General features: G+C 36.4%; 1 protein-coding gene across 6 annotated transcripts in view; it reads left to right on the forward strand.

Annotated features, from left to right (window-relative positions):
• Window positions 1–20,823, forward strand: part of VPS13B (vacuolar protein sorting 13 homolog B (yeast)) — a 461,850-nt gene that overhangs the window by 213,620 nt on the left and 227,407 nt on the right. For all 6 annotated transcript variants that reach the window (XM_014965404.1, XM_014965406.1, XM_014965405.1 and 3 more), the window contains exons 21-22: window positions 4,125–4,252; window positions 12,479–12,713. In XM_014965404.1, coding sequence (XP_014820890.1) covers window positions 4,125–4,252; window positions 12,479–12,713 — 363 coding nt within the window. The remainder of the gene's footprint in view (window positions 1–4,124; window positions 4,253–12,478; window positions 12,714–20,823) is intronic.

Here is a 20,823-nt window from a genome sequence, read left to right on the forward strand (position 1 = left end):
GGGGGGGGGTAGGAGGGAAGGAGTGGGATAGTTTTTGTTTTGCTTTACATATGAAAAAAACAATTTTCCTGCAAGAAAAAAAAAATCTGTAGGCCATTTAGGTCTTTTTCCAGAGTTGTTTGAAGTTTGATTTTTCTCCTCCACTGCATTTTAATCTAATTTCTAAACCTTTAGACCCCTTGATCAGTTCCTAAATTTCTTGCATTTGTTGGAAACACCTTGGTATTTGTTTTTTATTATTTCTGATAAAAAGCCATATTTAATGCATGAAAACATGAATAGATATTAAGAAAACCCAGTGAATTCTTTGGTACTATAGAGACTACTTCTAATTTTAGCAAAGAAACAATCTTTCCAGAAAAAACATGCAATAACAGTACACTTTCCTTTGATTTCTGTCTTGTAAATACTATTAATGTTTGTGTGTTTTGCTGTCATGGCCTCTTAGGACCTACGATTAGTTTGCAGTGGGATTTTTCTCAGCGTACCTCAGTTGTGATGTGTGAGAAGCTGCGTGACAGATGATGTGACGTGGGAAGGAAAGCCTGCCCAGCTTGTTGGGGTCATATGATGGATGAGTTTTGAGTATGGTCATACAGCAGGACGGTGGAGAGGCTTGTCCTGCTGCAGGCTGCTGCATGGCTGGCTGGCTGTCCATGGACCTGGCCTTTCAGTAGGAGCTCTCTGAGCTTTTGGGGATCACTGAAAGTATGGGTATGCCTGCAGCAGGATAACCTTTCCCAACCAGAAAGAACCTGCTGTCATCTTAATGCATGAGACATCTGAAGTGTTGAATATTAATAGCACCATTTTCCCCAAAGATTTTATTTTTAAAACTTTTGGGTATTTTGTGATTCAGGCTTCTAAAGCTACCAGGTCCCAGTAGGCTAAAAACCATAAAGAAGGAGGCGTATGTCTATATAAGAGACACCTCTGTCGGAATGTATACCTAAAAGTCTTGCCCAGTGGCATCTCCTACAAAGACAGTATGTTTATGATTAATAGTGCAGGATTGAAACTTCGGTTGAAACTCCCTCTATACTTTAACCATAAATTGTGAAATTAATTGTGAAAACTGCTGCTTCTGGTAGCTCAGTCCCGATTCATCTGATAGGTCCTTTTAAAAAAAGTCTGTTCATTACCTGTGTGTGTTCTGAAATTGATGGTGAGCTTGGTAGCCTCTGAGTGATTGATAGTTGATTGAAAAAATTGTGGTGTATATTTTTACAGAAATACCAATTACACAATATGGGACTAAAAGATGAGAGTAGGAACATTTATGTTCCTGTACACTGGTTTTCATTCAGTTTGTATGACCTGAAACACACACACACTCTGTTTTTTTTCCCTCATCAGTTTGTGTTTCAAACAAATCATATTTTCTATCTCACTATTGCTGACTGGCTCCTGGCTTCAGCACAAGGCGGATTGTAATGCCAGGAAGTGTTCCTAGGTTTTCAATTCAGCAGTAGCTGAGTAGCAGAATATTTTAGATTAACCTTCATACTGAGACGGATGGAGCTGATCCAGTCTACATGTCTACTGTAGAGGACTAGCCAAACACACACGGTAGCCACACCAGGCTACTACTGCCATCTCTTAGCAGCTGTCACCTACTGATGTCCTTGCCTGACAGGGAATGAAGTCATTGTTCTGTCCCAACATCCCTTCAGACAAAACTCAGGTCCTTACTAGCATCCAAAAAAAATATAATGAAGAGGACTTCTTTTCTTTTCAGGAGTGTCTTCTGTACTTGATTCTTCTTTCTACTCTGAAACACTTATTTTTATTTCTCTGTTTTTACTTTGTCTATTTTCTATGGTTTCTGGTTGCATTTCTCATATGTTTGTTGGGTTTCAAGGCTTTTGTTTTCTTGCTCTTCTGGTTGAGCATTGGATATTACAGTAAAGCTGTTGTCTATCATGGATATTCCTGGAATTTAAATCAGCTTTGCAGGTTTGAATTGCACATACATGGAGAGAAACAAGTGGAGCTTCCACCAGCTAATTTTATTTTTAACAGATAGTTGTTTCTGGCATTAGAAAGTTGATTCCCTTAATTGAGGGAGAATTAACAGAGTGTGTGCTTCCCAGTGAACAAAACATGGGAGACTGCAACAAAACCTAGCTTTAGGTCCCACTCACCAGGAATGCACTTGTTCAGTGACATACAGTGTTGATATTGCCTGCTGAATATGCTGTAAAATATGTAATTTTACATTCTATTTATCTGTTCATCCTGACCTGAAGCATTCCTGCCTGTGAGATTTCCAGAGTCTTACAATGACTTTTATATTGTTCTCACCTTTATCCACGCTGGGGTTCTGCACTCCAGTAACTCTTTTATTCTAATATGTCTTGATACTGAAGCTGCTCCTAATTCTTACCTTGTAATCTGTGTAGTGTAGGCCTAACTACACAGAGAAGATGGTGTGAACTGAGGTGGGGTAAGAAGTTAAAGCAGAACAGCTATTCCTCTCTGGATGTCTTTGTTTTAACTGAACCCCTTCATACAGTGGATGGAATACTCACTGCCATGGCATAAAAGTGTCCGCATGAGAATATGTTATGAAATAGCTGCTGCACGCTGCTTCTCCGTATGGACAATTTACTTGTTTGGTTTCTCCAGCACAGCTGACAACAAACAATCCTGAAATGTCACCCTTTTTACATTCTCATGATCCAATTTTCATTCTTTATCACTCTAATAGATCTATAATTGGAGCCAGGAATATTTGAGAGGACTAATCATAATGCAGCCATAAACATTCTCTTTCACTCTTTTGATCATCTCTCTTTTTGAATCTTTTGTTTCCCCATCGGTTTAATATAAAGTTAATTCTTCTCTTTCTTTCCAGATCATTAAAAATACTATTTATTGAAGGATTTTGTCTAGAATATTAATCAACACTGGTGTTTTCTAACCTTGATGGGAAAATTGTCACAAATTAATCCTCAAGTGGCACGCTCTTGGCAGATATTCCTCTCAGATGTTTCATTTTTAATTCCTTGCATGTTTCCTTGCATGATCAAAACCCAGTGATGCCTATCAAGGGGCATATACTTTTGCTAACCTGAGTTCACTCGATAGCATAATTTTAAGAATTTTTCTGTAGTTTGTATGCCACAGATCTCTCCTTAGCTGTATAATTGAGAGACATAAATTGTCACACTTCATCATTTATTCCTGCACTTTTGTCAGCTCAACAACATGTGGGCCAAAACTGGAAATATTAAAGAAGCTGACAATAATTTGGTGGGCATCTCAAAACATAAGGACGTTATTCTGTAAGAGATGACAGAAGGAACTTTGATCTTGAAGGTCCCTTCCAGCACAGACAGTTCTGATTCTATATAATTCTGTGTACCGTTCATAGTGTCATCAGTGAATCTGTAGTTACTGCTTGGTCTCCTCACTAGTCCTCTTGAAGTTCTACTGTGCTTATGTTCAATTAAATCCTTCTGTTATCTAAAATATTTTTATATTGATTTTATTAAATAACTAACAATTTAAGGAAATTTCTCTTTTACTAGAATACATTGAATTTTCCTGAAATATTTCATACTTTAGTACCTCTAAGTTTGACAAAGCCAGAAAGTGGTTTAATTTTTATGCCTTTTTGGGTGGGAAGCATGCTCAAGTTTTTGTTAAGTGAATTTTTCAAGGAAAAAAATCCAAGGGCTGTAATTTAGCATGTGCTGTCTTTCATTTCTTACAAGTTTAGAAAACTAAAACCTTTTTTAGAGTACACTGGCAGCAGTGTATGTGAAAACCTCATGGATTGCTATTCCGTCACTGAATAGGTTATCACACTTGTCTTTATAATATATTAAGACATAACTGTATTGATTTGCTTCGGTCATGCATTCGCCATAATATTTTCTTAGCATCTGACATTGAAAATGTTTAAGCACTTCATTTCATTGCATTTCTCACCAGGCTTAACTGATACAGTTGCATTGCCAAGTTTAATAATTGACACACTATTGTTACGTCCATAGTGAGATAAATAGTGAGAGAAAATCTCTTCTAAAATTCAAAATGTGATCCCTTTCTTTGCTACCAGTAAGTATATTACTTACTTATATATTCTTTGTGTAACTAAGTTTTGTTGTTTGCATTAGAATCTCGTCCTTTGTCACTTCCTGTGAAAACCATGCTGAACTCATCTGAAAGCTGCAGAAGTCCTGAAGAAAGAATGAAGGAATTTATTGGAATAGTGTGGAATGCAGTAAAACGCCTTACACTTCAGGTAAGATGAAAAGGAAGTGAAAAAAGCCCTGTGTCTTTCCAAGCTTTATGATACTTTTAATGCATCCTAGTGCTTTTTATTAGAGGGTTTTTAGAGGAGCTCCCAAGTTTTATTGTGTTATTTCAGTAGTTGCAAAGTCTTAGAGAATGAAAAATACAGTATAGATTTTTGGTAAATTAGGCAAAGAATGCTTTGGGTTTAAAATACTTTTTTATATCCAAAGGGAAAATCCTTTAAAAAGCTATATGAAGAAAAAAATGTTGGTCACACTTTTCTGTATTATAAACATAGTCATCCGTAGTTAGATTTGCACAGTATCTTCCTTCCTAAAAATATTTGAGGAAAGTGTGTGTGATAAGTATTTTCTTGGGGTGTATGATACAATACGGTGTTATACAGTGATGGCATAGCTGCTTACTCGTCTACTTTTTCATAAAGGACAAGTAGGTAACCACTCGGATTAAACCATTTCATCCTCCACTGCTTGCAATTGTGACTGGTGATCAGTAAAAGCAGACTTTTCACGTGGCAGTATATATGAATGCGATACACAAAAAAAGACCATGTTAGAAGTGTAATGTTAAGATTCCATGATCAAACACTGGATGGCTTAAAAATGCTGGAATTAGGATTCAGTTCTTCCAAGTACATATCAAGTGCCTGAAATTACCCTAATTTAGAATTATTATGATTTGTGTCTCTTGAACAGGATATTTGGTGAGATTGGTATTTTATGGTACACCAGAATATAATAGCAAACCTGGTTTTATGTTAAAATTAAATTCAAAAAATACAACCCCCTCTATTTCTGACAGAAAGTAATCTTTGAATGCCTATCCCTTCTTCCCATCAAGAAATATAATTATTTATATACAGGCTTATCCCAGAACCTGTGTCTGTTTTACTCCTCATTCATGCAGAAAGTACTTTGGGTTCAAAATATCAGAAAATTTGCAAGTTTTGCCTGAGCAAGAACTTCAGACTCATGACTCAATTGCAGCACATACTGAAGTTGAGGTGATGCTTTCTATTAACTCTACTAACCTACTTAACTCTACTTAATTCTAACTAACCAACCATGCACAAAGACAGGCCAGGTGGAGCATGGATTGAGAGCATCCCTGAAGAAAAGGACTCGGGGGTGTTGGTGGATGCAATGGGTGTTCGCAGCCCAGAAAGCCAACCACATCCTGGGCTGCATCAAAAGAAGCGTGACTGGCAGGTCAAGGGGGGTGGTTCTGCCCCTCTGTTCTGGCTCTGGGGCCCAAACATAAGAAGGACATGGACCTGTTAGAGCAGGTCCAGAGGAGGGCCTGACAAGTTGAGAGACTTGGGGTTGTTCAGCCTGGAGAAGAGAAGGCTCTGGTGAGACCTTATAACAGTCTTTCAGTACTTAAAAGGGGCCTACAGAAAAGGTAAAGACAGTTTATAAGTGACAAGTTGAGAGACTTGGGGTTGTTCAGCCTGGAGAAGAGAAGGCTCTGGTGAGACCTTATAACAGTCTTTCAGTACTTAAAAGGGGCCTACAGAAAAGGTAAAGACAGTTTATAAGGGAGTGTAGCAATAGGACAAGGGGTAATGGTTTTACACTGAAAGAGGGGAGATTTAGATTAGATATCAGGAAGAAATTCTTTACTGTGAGCATGGGGAGGCACTGGAACAGGCTGCCCAAAGAAGCTGTGGCTGCCCCATCCCTGGAAGTGTTCAAGACCAGGTTGGATGGGGCTTTGAGCAACCTGGTCTGGTGGGAGGTGTCCCTGCCCGGGGCAGGGGGGTTGGAACAAGAGGATCTTTAAGGTCCCTTCCAGCTCTAACCGCTCACCACTCTATGTTTCTATGATTCTGTAACTCTATTTAGTTTTCAGCCAGCTCTTTCATCATTGTTTCATAAGTATTTTGTTTGTTTTCCTTTCTTTTTTAACGTTGCCACCACTGGAGATTAAAATGGCTAGATAAGGCGAGTCAAGAGAGAGACTTTGTAAGCTGTTTGAAGGAAGCAGTGTATTTTTCTTATGTGTCTGGGTGGTGCCTAGCATAATAAGACTGAATATATAAATGAGGCTTACAATTTGAGTCATAATAAAAATAATTATATAATAATTAGGATGATGAAGAGCTGGATCCTTTATAAATGGGAAAGATTGAATCAGGAGTAAGGTATTCTGTTTATACATTTTTCAAGGTACGCTCTGCTATATAAGCAACCAGCAAAGTGAATTTGTTTCAAGGAATCGTTAAGACCCTGACCAGCTAAAAATAATGTTTGCTTGTTACCAAAAAGAAAAAAAAAAAGTTTGTGTTAAAACTAGTGGGGTTTTTGTGAAGGTGAAAGCTGATGACAGTGATGGGCACATATTTTCTCTGACAGTAAATTGTAAATATATCACTGCTCTGCACTAATACACTCATGGATTAGAGGTAATACTGGCAGAGGATTTTTTTTGTATTAGGTACTCTTTCTGATGTCTGAGGTTCTAGGTTTATTTACTTTTTACAGCGTTTCTTGGTAAGGTACTCATGCTTCCGGTTTTCATCATTATGAATTATAATGAAATTATAATTTTAGGTTTTATCTGTGTTGAAATTACACGGCTCTATAAATTCATACAACAGCTTACATGCTTCTGATATGTTTCATCTTTATGCTTTAATTATACTTCGCGAAGTATATGCCAGTATCTTGCCAGAAGGGCATTACATGTTAGTGGTGAGAATTTGCAGTAGGCTCCAAGGAAACACCACAGGACAAGTCTAAGCACATACTTTGATAAAAACATGCAGTAGTCCTCCTTAATGAAATATAAAGGCTTTATAGATATGCTTACTGTTCCTTTTATTATTGCTAGTAGTCCCCATGTCTATTTTATTTAAGTATCCTTTTGAAGACAGAAATGCGTATGTATAGCTTTTTTCCTTCAATACCAGCCTAAATGGGAAAGATGAAGTTTTTGCAAGGGTAAGAAGATGAGAGTTATGACTCTGTTTTTCAATTCAAGTACAGTATGATTATTTTTTTATAAAACAAAATAGTCATTTTATTAAACATAAATATATTAATATGTTAAATTCATACAGCTTTTCTGTATTTTATTGTCATTTGGCATGAAAGAGGCACATTGCTAGAATATTTTGTTCCGTTAAATGCTTAAGCACTTAGACTCTAAGATTTTTTTTTTTTCTAAAGCTGTTTTCATGTTCCTGGATCTTTTATTAACATGATTGTAGAACAGAGAAGTCTGTAGTTGTCATCAGATAAAACAGAACTTCATAACTTAAAATCATCAAAGGATTATTCTTTTAGTGGAAGTTTGAGTAAGTAAATGCGTTTGGAACCAAAGCGACTGGAACGTTTATTTTGGATCCAAAGCTGGTACTTGCTTATCCTTAGCCTTGGCTTGCTCATGATAGAATATTGCACAAAGATTTTGTGCATTGGAGTTGTGGTAAGCTATTAGTATTTAAGTGAAAAGACTTTCATACTTAACTATAAAAAGTTGTTTTTATTATTTAGTTGTTGTAGGATTTTATATGCAGCCTTGAAGTCTTTTTGGCACTTAGACTCTGTAGGAGGGTAATACTTGCTTTTCACGTGTTCTTCTTACTAATAGTTGCTAAAATAGTGGAGCAGTATAAACACAATTATTTTTAATTGGTTGTTAATGCTGAATTCCAGTGAGAATAATGAAGGATCTGTATTAAAAGCAAATGAATTAATGAGTAATGTTGCAATGAATGCCAACTAAATAAGAGTGTAATTATTACATATAAAACTTACCCAGATATTCCACATGCCTTTAAATATCCCTGAAATTATTTGAAAAAATGAGTCTGTTTCCTGAAATTATTGAAAATAATATTTTCTTTAAAGCATGTAACTTCTACAGGATTTGAGTCAAGGTGAAACACTGATGGAAAGAACAGAAACCTAGGGATGAGATTGACTGGAGTTCCTGTTCTTTCAACAGTGGTCTTCATTCACGAGTCAGGAAGAGATTCTGTGACTTGTAACTTAGCAGTTACAGCTATCAGCAGTTACTCAGCAGTTATGAGATAGGATGATTTCTAAAGTTGGTTACTTACCACAAAATGACAAAAAATTACATTTTCCATAACCAAAATAAAAACTTTTCAAAATCAGTCTTTCTTAGAAAAGGAGTGCTGCATAGTGCTAAGACATTGTGTGTTAAGTGGTCAAAGAAAACGTAGCTGATCCTTATACTTGTTTGTACGTACAGGCAGCCTGCTCTCTTAGCTCATTTACTCATCCTCTGCTTTCCATTCATATCGCTTTTACTTTTTGTCTAACTTCAAAACGTGAATTTCTGGCCTGCCTTTTAAAATTCTAATAAACAGTGTGTGTGTGGCTCAACCACAGATGGTCTAATTAGGTAGAGCTAATTTGGATGTCAGAGGCTGAGGTATGGTCTTATAATACAGATCACCTGCATATGATGGGTCGTGGTGGTTCTTTGCAGTTTTGGAAGTCATTGTGAGATTATATTCTGTATCTGAAACACCCAGAAAAATGCATTTGCTTTTCTGCCCAGTACGTATGATGGATGACAGTTAATGGGGAGAGAGGCCATTTCCAGGAGACCCCTTTATGTGAGTGTTACCTTGCGGGTCATCTTCAATACCTCTAATTGGTTTATAAAGCTATAAAATGTGGGTTAGGGCAGGGAATCTCCTTACGGTATCACAGTCATGAAAGGCTGTCAGATCTCCTATACAACCTGTCCCTCTTCATTGTGCTTGTGCAGGATAACTATGGTGTGTCACTTGTTCTGTTTCGGTCCCTCCAACCCACTCTCCTTAGTTAGGAAGACCTAATTCTTCTGCAGTATATGTTTCATCGTTCTCTCTATTGAGCAGTGTTCCTTCTTGTACAATATTAAGTAAAAATACTCCATTTATTCTGGTAACTTAAGACTTTCCTTTTTATACAACTGAGATGTTAGTCATTGCACTTTTTTAGCCTTATATACTAGTAAAAGCTTAGAGCAATATGCTTTGCGTAACTTTTTAGCAGTAGAAGGGGAAAATACTGCTTACTTCATTGGTTTATCATTAGTGTACGTTACTGAGCATGTATAGGCCTTGACATAATAGAAATGAAAATAGGAGGTGATTCTGTTTCAAGAATTTGTAATAATTCCTTCTCTTTAACACATGAATGTGTTCAGTATTGGCAAAAGAACACGTTGCTACCAAAACTGAAATAAGATCCTTGAAACAGAAAGGATGTTGCCATGGAAAAATGAAGTAACACTCAGTGCAGCTGCGAAGCATTAATGAATAGGATATTTTTTTAAAAGATCATTTGTGTTTGGTGTGGCTTGGAGGGTCCCAACCAGATGGTTTCCATGAACAGGATCTGACCCCCAGCTTGAGGACTTCTTACTGGCAGATTACTTCATTTTCTTTCCCTTGGATTGTCAGATCCTTACATTAATGCAAGATTTACTGCTGCAGATTTATATTCAGTTACATAAATCAGTCACATTTTACATTAAATTCACAATTTTAGACACACAGTTTAACAGTTATTTAAAAAGTGTAAAAAGATTTATATGATAGCTTTAATATATGCTATTGATGTAGTTTAATTTTAAGATATTTGGATTACATATATTTTAAAGCACTTTCCGATTGGTGAAGCAATCTGTAGCACACGTTCTCACTTTTGTCCAACATATAATGCCATCATTTTAGGTGCGCTCTTCCATTCCTCAACTGGAACTTATTAGACAGATCTCCAGATGCTGTCAGATAAACGTACACACATTCTGTTGAAGTTGATAGTTGTGTCTAAGCAGAATCTGCCTCCAAGAAATTCGACAGGTGCAATTCAGTTTTGCAGTTATTGGGCCCTTGTGCATCCAAGTTGGCAATTCCTTATGTAATTATAATAATTGCATGATTTGCCCTACGATGTGGAATTTTGCTTTATGCTCATTGTGTTGGCCTTTGAAAGCCTGCAAAAATGTTTTGCAAAATTCATTTATTCATATAAAACTGTGAATGAAACACAAGTAAGCAAGCATACCTGTAAGCAAATCTGTAGTATTACATATGGAGGACCTGATGTTGTCGTGTAAATGCCACCAAAATTTGTGGTCTGACTCCCATTCAGTTGTTTGAAAATGAGTGGCAAAGCAATGCTTATGTAAACAGGAATTTCCCTCAGGCATTTGAAGGAATGAAACTGTTGTGATTCCACTTCAATATTCTTGATATGGCAAAGTAAAATGAAACAAAGGTGATCTGAAGAACTTGTCCTCAGTTACAGAGCTGTACTAAACTGTAAATTAAGTGAAAAACTCTACTGAGTATTGAGATCTCTTCTTAAGAGTACTTTGTAAAACATCTCCTGTAGATCCTGCTGCTAGTAGCGTGATGAAGTATAGTATCTCTCCAAGTTGGTGGAATTTTTGGATTATTATTACCACATGGCTTGTATATCCAGGCAGCATTTGATGTTAATCATCATGGATACATATATGAAGAATGGTTGATTTGTTATAAACTGTTTACTCAGCAAATGCACTGATAAAACAAAAGTTATACTGATTATAAGTTCTTTTGTCATCTATTTATCATTATCCCACAATGGCTTGACCTGCAACCTATTACTAATAGACCAGAAAATGATCTAATGTGTCACTGTAAAAATCTTTGTAAATTGACACAATGACTAATTTACCAGTTTAAAAAAAAAAATCCAAATCTATTACATCTGTAACAATACACTGTTGCTTTTCATCCAGTATAAATAAAGTACACTCTGCAACCTTGGATCAATAAACTACTTATCAAAGATGTAATTAACTTCATTTTACAACTCAAACAGTTCTAAAACTAGAAACAAACACAGACTTCAAGTAACAATGTATTTATTTTTGCAAAATTCTACTTTTATTTTTCTGCAGTGAATTCTTGTCAGTTTGTTTAAGCAAAAGGGCACAAAAATGCTGAAATAAAGATTAATATCTGTGTTCTCCTCACTAGGCTGGCAAAGTACTTATGGTGCTGAGGAATTCCAGCTCAGTTGCAAATCACTATTACGGTCTTGGGGGACTATTAGCCTTCAGGGGAGGGTGTGGAGTACGAGCCTTGATTTTAAACTGTGATGTCTTTAATGATGTCAAATGAGAAGACTCTGTTATGTAAGTTTGCAGCAAACAAAAGTTCTTCTATCACAACTACAAATAACATCTTGTGTCCAACGTTGTGTACACTGGACTTTTCCAAACTGTTGTGAAGAAATGAACTGAATCATAGTTTGTACTTGCTTAACACTTGTTCAAGTGTGCAGGCTGTTAGGGCTATTTGATATCCAGGTGCAGAATATTACTTGTAAGAGCCAAGGAAGACTAACAGTCTGCAGCTTACACCACCTCTCAGTTAACAAGTCATGATGAGTTCAGTTCTTGGTTTGGCCTCACTCAGCCTTGCTAGAAATTCATAAGGAGATGCAGAATGGTCAGAAATGTTTCAGGGTAACAGCGTTGCTTGAAAATAAAGGATAAAAAAAGTGCCATTTCAAATGAAACCATACGCACTACTTTTGATTTGCAATGAAAACAAGATTAAAAGCTATACAAACTTTGTGAACTTCATTCATTTCTTTTTCTCTTTGTGTATGCATGCACCTATCCATTTGTTTTAAAGTCGGTTTTTCACTGAAGTTTGTGTTTTTCCTGGTTTATCTGATGATTAACCTTTTTATACACGCTCATTACTGTTGATGACAAAGCAAAGAAAAAATTTTCCCTGACATAGGCCTTTATAGAATTCTATATAAAAAGTAACGGCATATAAAATGTTGCTTAGTTCTAGAGGCATAGCTATCTCTAACAAAAGCTAATGAACTGCAAAAAGAGGTCTTTCTCAGCTCTATTGTGAGAACATTTTCTGACTCAATTACACTTATTATAAAAAACTGTTGAAATGTAGATAGATGTATGTTCAGTTTATATGGCAACACCTTTCTGATCAAATTTACAGACCAAAATCACACTTTTTCTTCCCTCCCATAGTCATAATTTATAAGAATAGATTATTTTCCAACATTTTGTGTCACCTTTCCTCTGAATTCAACTAAAAATTAGACTATTTTCAATCAACTGTGGTGGATGAGTAACTCGAGCTCTTGTACCAAGATGAATGGGGAGGAAAAAATGATAATCTGTTTCTGAGGAATCTTTTTTGGTTTTGGTTTTTCAGCTTGAAGTGCAATCTTGTTGCGTATTCCTTCCGAATGACAGCCTGCCTTCCCCAAGTACTATTGTATCGGGGGACATTCCTGGGACCGTGCGAAGCTGGTACCACGGGCAGGCTAGCATGCCTGGCACGCTTGTCGTCTGCTTGCCCCAGATAAAGATTATGAGTGCTGGACACAAACACATGGAACCGTTGCAGGAAATCCCATTTGTTGTGCTGAGACCCATCTTGGAAGAAGGTAATGTGATAAACTCAAAAAACTTTACTCTTTAATTTCCATTGTTACAAAAATTATCTTCATTTTATTTTGAAAACTTCTGATGTGCTGCTTTTTTAGCGGTATGTTATGTATTATTGATGGCTAAAAATACTAATGGCAAGGTTTGCCCCATGCAGATCAAAGTGAAAGTCATCATCAAAGAGCTGGTTCTGTGATATGTTTTGTATGTTTGTTGAAACCAAAAGGATTCAGAAGTGCAATTTTTACCTTCATTGGTTTTGTCATTTTAGTTACTGTGTAGCCACGAACAGTTGGTTTGACATGAGAGAGAGAATGGAGGGAAGTTAGGAGAAACTTCCCATGCCACCATTTCTGGCCAAAAAAACCCCCAAGCAAACAAACAAGCAAAACCCAAAATAAGTCTTGGGTCTAACATTCAGACTGGACATGAGGAAAAGATTTTTCACTGGGAGGGTCACTGGAACAGACTCTGCAGGGCAGTGGTCATGGCGCAAAGCCTGGCAGTTCAGGAAGCACCATGACAATGCTCTTAATCATGTGGTATAGTTTTAGGTAGTCCTGCAGGGAGGTGGACTAGATGATCCTTATTGGTCCTTTCCAACTTGAGATATTCTATGATTCCGTGTAAGAAAAGAAAAAAAATCCATAAATACGGTAGACAATTTAAAAAAAAACAACTTTATTGGTCATCTTGATAGGCAACAATTGGGTTCTGTTTTCTGTCTATAGGGATTGTAGCAAGGTTTTTGTAGAGACTTGAAAAAAAACAATTGAGAAGATTTGTACGAGTGTTTATGAGGGGGTGGTCTTGTGCATAGGCTAAAGTTGAAAAAAAGTGTGGCAGTTCTAATTTGAAAATCTAATATGTGATAAAGGTTTGAGTTGTAGACCAATTTGAGGCAAGAATCAGCTTTTAACATTCCGTAACTGATTGAGAAATGAAAGAACGGGATAAGCTGTAAAGGACCTAGGAAAATATAGGTTTTTTGTAAAAAATAGAGCCCTTAGAAATAATCCAAGTAAATGTTAAATGGATTTGCAGTAGTATTCTGAAAGAATACTGATGTAAAAATCTTGTTCCACAGATATTCATACGAAAAATTGCGTATTGAAAATAAGGGAGGCAAGTATCCCTAACAGCCTTGGGTCTTAGGGTTTGGATTTATTTTAATGGCATCCATGAGATCTAGTCTTATGTCTAAGTTTAAAATTTCATGGAAAAGCCAGTTGTTGTGGTTTAACCCCAGTAGGCAGCTCAGCCCCACACAGCCACCTCGTCACTCCCTCTTTGTGGGATGGGGAGAGAATTGGAAGGGTAGGAGTGAGAAAACTCCTGGTTGAGATAAAGACAGTTCAATAGGTAAAGCAAAAGCTAAATCTGCAAGGAAAGCAAAATATGGAATTAATTTGCTGCTTCCTGTCGGCAGGCAGGTGTTCAGCCATTTCCAGGAAAGCAGGACTCTATCACGCATAACAGATACTTGGGAAGACAAAGGCCGTAACTGCAAATGTCGTCTCCCTTCCTCCTTCCCCCAGCTTTTGTTGCTGAGCACATCATATGATATGGGATGTCCCTTTGGTCTGTTGGGGTCAGCTGTCCCAGCTGTGTCCGCTCTCAACTTCTTGTGCACCCCCAGCCTGCCCGCTGAAATATCCTAGCAGGGTGTGAGCACTGCTCAGCAATAACTAAACCATTCCGGTGTTATCAGCACTGTTTTCCTAACAAATCCAAAACATAGCCCCATACCAGCTACTGTGATGAAAATGAAGTCTGTCTCAGCCAAAACCAGTACATCAATGTACAGTTAGTTCATCATTTTGGAAAGATTTGTTGCTGTTTTGTGTATTTGTTCTAAGACGGAGAGAGGGAGATACAGCAACTGTTCCATTGCTTTTCTGACAGCATTTTGTGGGAAAACTATTCTGTTTTCTGCATACTTATTGCTGAAACATAAACAATTATAAAGGGTATGCTATGAAAAACTAAGTCAAAAGCACGTTTAAGAGCTACCCCTGCTCCTGCCGTCTGAGATTCGTTTGGATTTGTGTTTTCCCTCTCTCTTTGTTCTGCCACTTATTTTCAACTCTTTTCTTCCTTCCAGTATTTCACCTTAACTCACAGCAACAAAGATAAAATTGTATTTAATAATGTTTTTAATAATGAAAATCATGTTAGAGATCCTGCCAACTGAAAGGGAAAAAAGAGAGAGAAAGGTATATGTGTTTTTCCTAGTAACTTTCAGTAGGAATGATCTAATTTGCTAATCATAGTGACAGATAAAAGATAAATAAATTTAACCGAAGTCTTTTGTTTGTTTTAAACTGATGATGTAATTTAAACCATTTATGGAAGTAAGAAGTCATTTGAATTTTGTCAAGCCCAGATTTGAAGGAAAGATTCTAGTGAAAGAAAAGAATCCCCCTGGTTGGGATAAAGCCTATGGTAAGGAATTTATTTGTGTGTGGCTTTGTGCACTGGGAATAATGCCAAACAGAAGTTCTCACAATCTTGATATTTTTGAATCTCTAATGGAGCTGTTGCCTTCTCCCATGCCAAAACTCCCCCCTTAAATGGGCTATTAAAAAGCTTTTTCAAAGCTTTTAAGTCACCTTCTTTCTTTCTTCACATGTAGAGGTAAATAATTTTTATGAACTCTTATTGAGGGAGTCTCTTAATATCCATTCTATCTTTGAAGAAGATTTCAGGGACATACCATCATTCTTAAGACATGTTACCATCTCTCTGAAATAATATTTATTCAGCCTTGTTTTTCCTGAAAACTGTTTTTTGAATCATTCCTTCTTTTATAACAAAGATGTAAGTAAAAGGCTTGTTTGCAGAGATGCATTGTTACTTTTAAGAAAGCTGTGTGCTTACTCATATATTTATCTTATTACATAAAAAAACTAAAAGAGAGCATAATCATACTGTCATTTGGGGATATTGCAGCCTACTCACAGAGACTTATTGACCTCAAGATGTCAACATACTAAAAATAACTCATACAGTGACCCACAATCGGTTCTTTCTATTTGTTTTCAGAGTTCTGATACATTTATTTTTTGAGGTAGTTATAGTTTGTAGGAATACTTAAAAGAATACTTCAAGTACAGTACTTCAATACAGAAATAAAATTTGTCCTAAGTAACTCAAGAACAGAAATGGATTTATCTATGTAAAGAATTACATATTCTGTTGAACTGCTGTTGAATAACAAATGCTACTAAATAAGTTCATAAAAAGGTATTAAGTTACATTAATTATATTTACAGTTCAATCAAGTGATCGATCCATGACATACTATTCATTGAGGATATTAAAATAGAATCACAGAATCATAGAGCAGGCTGGCAGGGACCTTGAGTGATCATCTGGTCCATACTTTTGTAGGAAAGGGAGCCTAGATGAGATTATCCAGCACCCTGTCCAGTCGCATCTTGAAAACCTCCACATCTCTGGGGAGGTTGTTCCAGTGAATTATTTATCTTATTGTAAAAAAAAAATAATTCTTTCTTACATCAAGATGAAACCTCTCCCAGTGTAACTTGTACCCGTTGCCTATTGTCTTCTCCATTTTGGCTCCTTGTGAAGAGGGGAATCTCTCTCCTATTTGCAGCTGCCCTTTAAGTAAAATAGTTGCAAAGAATAAATTAAATAGTTAGAAACTCAGTTTGATCAGAACTGAAATGTTTAGAGAACTGCAGAGGGTGAATTGTGACTTTCTGTGCATACTTGTGTACATCCAGCTTCAAATACTTGACAATTCAACTCTGTACCTAGAGTGATAGGATAAAATCTGATAAATTTGCAGTTGGACAAAGTATTTTCTTATGATCAGGACTTCGGGACTGCTAAGTGGCTTCCAAATATTTATAATGTTAAAACAGGAAAGTAAACTGAAGACATGAAGGGAACTAAAATTTTCCTTTGGATAAAGCACTAAGTTTTAGAGTAATAATGAGAACATTATTGGCATCTGTGAAATCTTCCTGTGTTTAGAAGTTTACACTTTTAATTCTTTTAATTTAGAAGCTTTTCCTGGCTCCCAGTCACATTTTAAACTAGTTATTTTTGTTTTGGTCTGTTGCCCCTGCTTAAATCCTGTTGTCATTGTCTTTTTTTTTCTTTTTTTTTTTTTTTTTTTTCCCATTTAATAATCCGGAGCTAGTGCATGTAAAGTGTTCCTCATTGGGTTCATACCAGTAAGTGTTATGAATCCATCTTTGTAAAAGTGTTTGTTTAGGTCAGATACAGTAATACAGATATTTAGGTAACACAGAGTAAAATACATTTCAGGAACCAGTGTTCAAAATATCTTAAAATTGTTGATATTGCTAGATATCATATTCATGTTCCCATATGGACAGCAGTATACTGACAATCATGTAAATCACTGTATTCCAAACATTTAAATCGGGTGGCTTTTATTTGTGAAATATGACAAATTATATAACCTCACAGGTTTTTTTAAATTATATGTTATAAACTCAATAATTTGTCAAGGGACTTGTAGGGAAATTGAAAGTTAGGGCATCTAATACTCATGTATGAAATAGCTATAACGATATGTATTGGTCATAAACTCATACACTATAATAGAAACATATATATTTCAACCTGCAAAAAAGGCAATTAAATGTTTAAGTGGAGGGGCAATATCTTGGGCATTCTTAGAAGTTGTCATCTTGCATTAGATTTTTAAAAAATGCTCACTTCAATATAATAACTGGAAAACAATTTCTGTAAATTGTAAGGTGAATATCTGACATTGAAATAGTGTGCTGAGTTTATATTCAATGTCACCATCTGTTAAACATGGTAATTATTGTATTTAATTTATCTGTTATGGTTAATGACCGTGTAAAATTAGTTTTCACATTTTAGTGACATTCTTCAGTATATGAATAGCAATGAAGTTCTGCATAAACAACTCGTTATTGTCACGTTCAGCTGTTAGAGCTCTCTAGGAGTTCAAGTTAGAAAAGCCGGTGTGTTAGTGCTTACGTTCAATGTCTGTGGAACTAAATCTCGTGCTGAAAGTGTGCTCTGGACTTGGGCAGAGCCCTCAGGCCTTCCCACTGGGTGCACATGGGGTTTGCAGCCGTACGACTGCTTCCCTGCTGCATGACTGGGAGGAAGTACAATAGTGACCTCACATGTAATGTTTGCAATGCCTTTTAAACATTGCACGTCATAAAAAAAATGTGAGTGTTTTGGAAATCTATGTAAAGGCCCTGCAGTGTGGGTACAGAAAGGGAAATGAAGACTGAGTAGTCAAGATGCTTTTTGAAGATAGCAAAGAATACCTTGAGCAAGTCTGGGAATAGAGCCCAGATCGTATTCATGATAAAGCTTTCATGATTTCTCTGCTACCATTACTAATTTTAAACAAACAAAATTTCTCATTTATACAACTGTCAATATTGTATACACAATATTGTCTACAACTTCCACTTCTGCACTCTAGTTTTTGAAATAAAGAGAAGTATCATATAAAAGTGAGAGCAATCATATAACAATTATTAGTAGTTAAGTACATATATCAATATTGTATGTCACGCATATGGAAAGGCTTATAATGAAGATTAGCTAAGAAACAATGTGCATCAAGTAACTACCAGAGAAACTGTTTGCACATAGCAAAAATTTTTAATTATGTATATTGGAAAAATAACTGAAACACTCTGTAGGAAAGGAGTCTTGCTAAACTATTGCAAATAGCGGACAGATAATGAATGCCAGTTCTTTGAAAACTGTCTGGTGACTGGGTCAGTCAACTGCCAAAGATCTGAAAGTGGTATTTATAAATTTAAGAAGTTATCAAAGCAGTTGAAGTATCTTAATGAATACATCTTCAAGTTTTTTAGATCAGTAGTGATGTTTGAAGAAATTAAAAATAAGGATTTAGAGAGCAGTAGATCAGGAATTAACCGGAATCTTCAGCCATACTAGGAGTTTTTCATGTGTATCTTTTATAATCTTGCCCAAAAGAGATGTGGGGTGAGCTCTAGTTCCACTGAAGGCAATGTCAGGTTTACTTATAATATGTCAGCATAAAAGAATCTCAACAATTAAGTCACAAAACAATGGTATACATGGATGGGAAGGTTAGATGTAGAGAAAATATCGGCCAAGTGTGGCACTGGCTTTTCATTCCTTCCTACAAATAAACCATTTTTTAAATAAATCCTATAAACAATGTTGCTTTTGATGTTTAGACACATTGAATTAATTATTTAAGTAGTTTCATAAAACCAATCTACAAATGAATGCAGGTAAAGTTGTTTTTTTAAAAAAAACAACACAATAAAGCAAACATAGGTACAACAAAAAAACAAGGATTTATCAGGTGGACAGTTCCAGTATAATGTTAGAATGGTCACATAGTGTCTGTGGAGTTGAAGAAGTGGTAATTGGTGGTATTAGGGGGGATTTTATAGTTGTAAATTTGCCATGTCTTTACTACAGTGTTTGTTCAGCATACTGTGGTTTCTGTATGTTGATAAAATTTGATTGGTATTTTTCTTTTAAGGTAGATAATGTATGCAGCACAGAAAAATTAATATTCAATATTTTCTTTGGAGATTCTTTCTTTCTAATCCATGAAATATAAACTATATTCATTTGCTGTGGTGGTCACAGAGAAAAACAAAGTTCGTGCATAGTAATTAGAAACATGTCATTAGAGTTGACTTTGCATTTGAATTTTTTCCATATTTTACAGTTAAAATTTTGTATTCCTTGGCTGACTGAATTTGGAAAAAATACAGATTTCTAACTACTTTTAAATTTCTAATCTGAAACCTTTCCAAAATATTTTTAAATTACTTTGGCTGAGCTGAATTCTTCAATATGCAATAGCTTCAAAATAAACTACTGAAGTTTTCAGTTCTCACTTCGGATGAGACACAGACTCTCCTAATATGTACTCCTGACCGTATAAATTTATTGCTGCTGCCACCTGTGGAAGAAACAATAGAACTCTTATTAAAATAATATGATGAAAAGATGTCTAGATCCAGCTTTATTTTAGTCTCAAAACTTCTTAAGTTTCTTTTACATAATTGCAGTTAAAGCTTAATTTGTGCTAATTCTTAGTGTTGACTTTAAGCCACACTAGGCAGCAAACACACTCTCCATATGTTTTTTATACACTACTTGGAATTTTTTATTACCTTTTGAGACTCCAAAGACCCATCTCAATGTACGCTTTTATTTGTCTTCCATTTTCTGTTCTGATTCTCAAACCTGGCTCCCATGCTTCTGGGCTAATAGATTAATTTGGACTCTTCTTATCCATGACTCCAGGCCCAAGTCTTGAAAACTAAACCTTATACCAAATAATCTTCTGAATTTTGATATAGGAAGGAGACCTTTTCTCCTTGTCTTCCTCCAAATGAATGTGCTCTGTGCAAAGATGAGAACTGTTTCAGCCCAGGCTGAGGTTTGTGGATGCTCCCCAGCCTCCTTTGTTTGGACCTGAGACTGCATCCGGCCGCTGTAACGGTTCTTTGCACTGGGGCAGGCAGTTTTGTCTTGGTGGACTGAAAATTCACATGCTGGGCACTGACTCTCTGTTATTCAAGTGGAGGAAAAAGGCCCAACTTCCTCAGCAGAAAATCTGACAAATGGAATTATGAAGACTTTCTTTAGAGGAAAAAAGAACAACCAACCACCTGAAATAATTGTTACACTTTTGTACTTCTAAAGAGCAAAAACCCGTATCTGTTTCAGGTAAAACGAGAATTATCCACCTACCTTTTATTGTCTCATTTTCCTCATTTCTGTTGAGGATTCTTTGGATTTTGGTTCAGTGTCTCTTGCAGAGCCTAAATTCTTTCTCTGGGACCCAGTTATCATACGTGGGGTTGTATTGGGTTTACACGGCAAGGTTTTGGTAGCGGGGAGGAGTGCGGCGGTGGCTTCTGTGAGAAGATGCCGGAAGCTTCCCCCAGGTCTGAAAGAGCCACTTCTAGCTGGCTGCAAGACGGACCCGCCACTGGCCAAGGCTGAGCCCATCAGCGGTTTTGGTGGCACCTCTGTGTGTGGGACCTCGGGCTGGAGCAGGGAAAAAGTGTGAGGAGGAAGGAGCAGCAGAAACAACAT

The sequence above is a fragment of the Calidris pugnax genome, unplaced genomic scaffold (genome assembly GCF_001431845.1).
Source record: "Calidris pugnax isolate Ruff unplaced genomic scaffold, ASM143184v1 scaffold41, whole genome shotgun sequence".
NCBI lineage: Eukaryota > Metazoa > Chordata > Aves > Charadriiformes > Scolopacidae > Calidris > Calidris pugnax.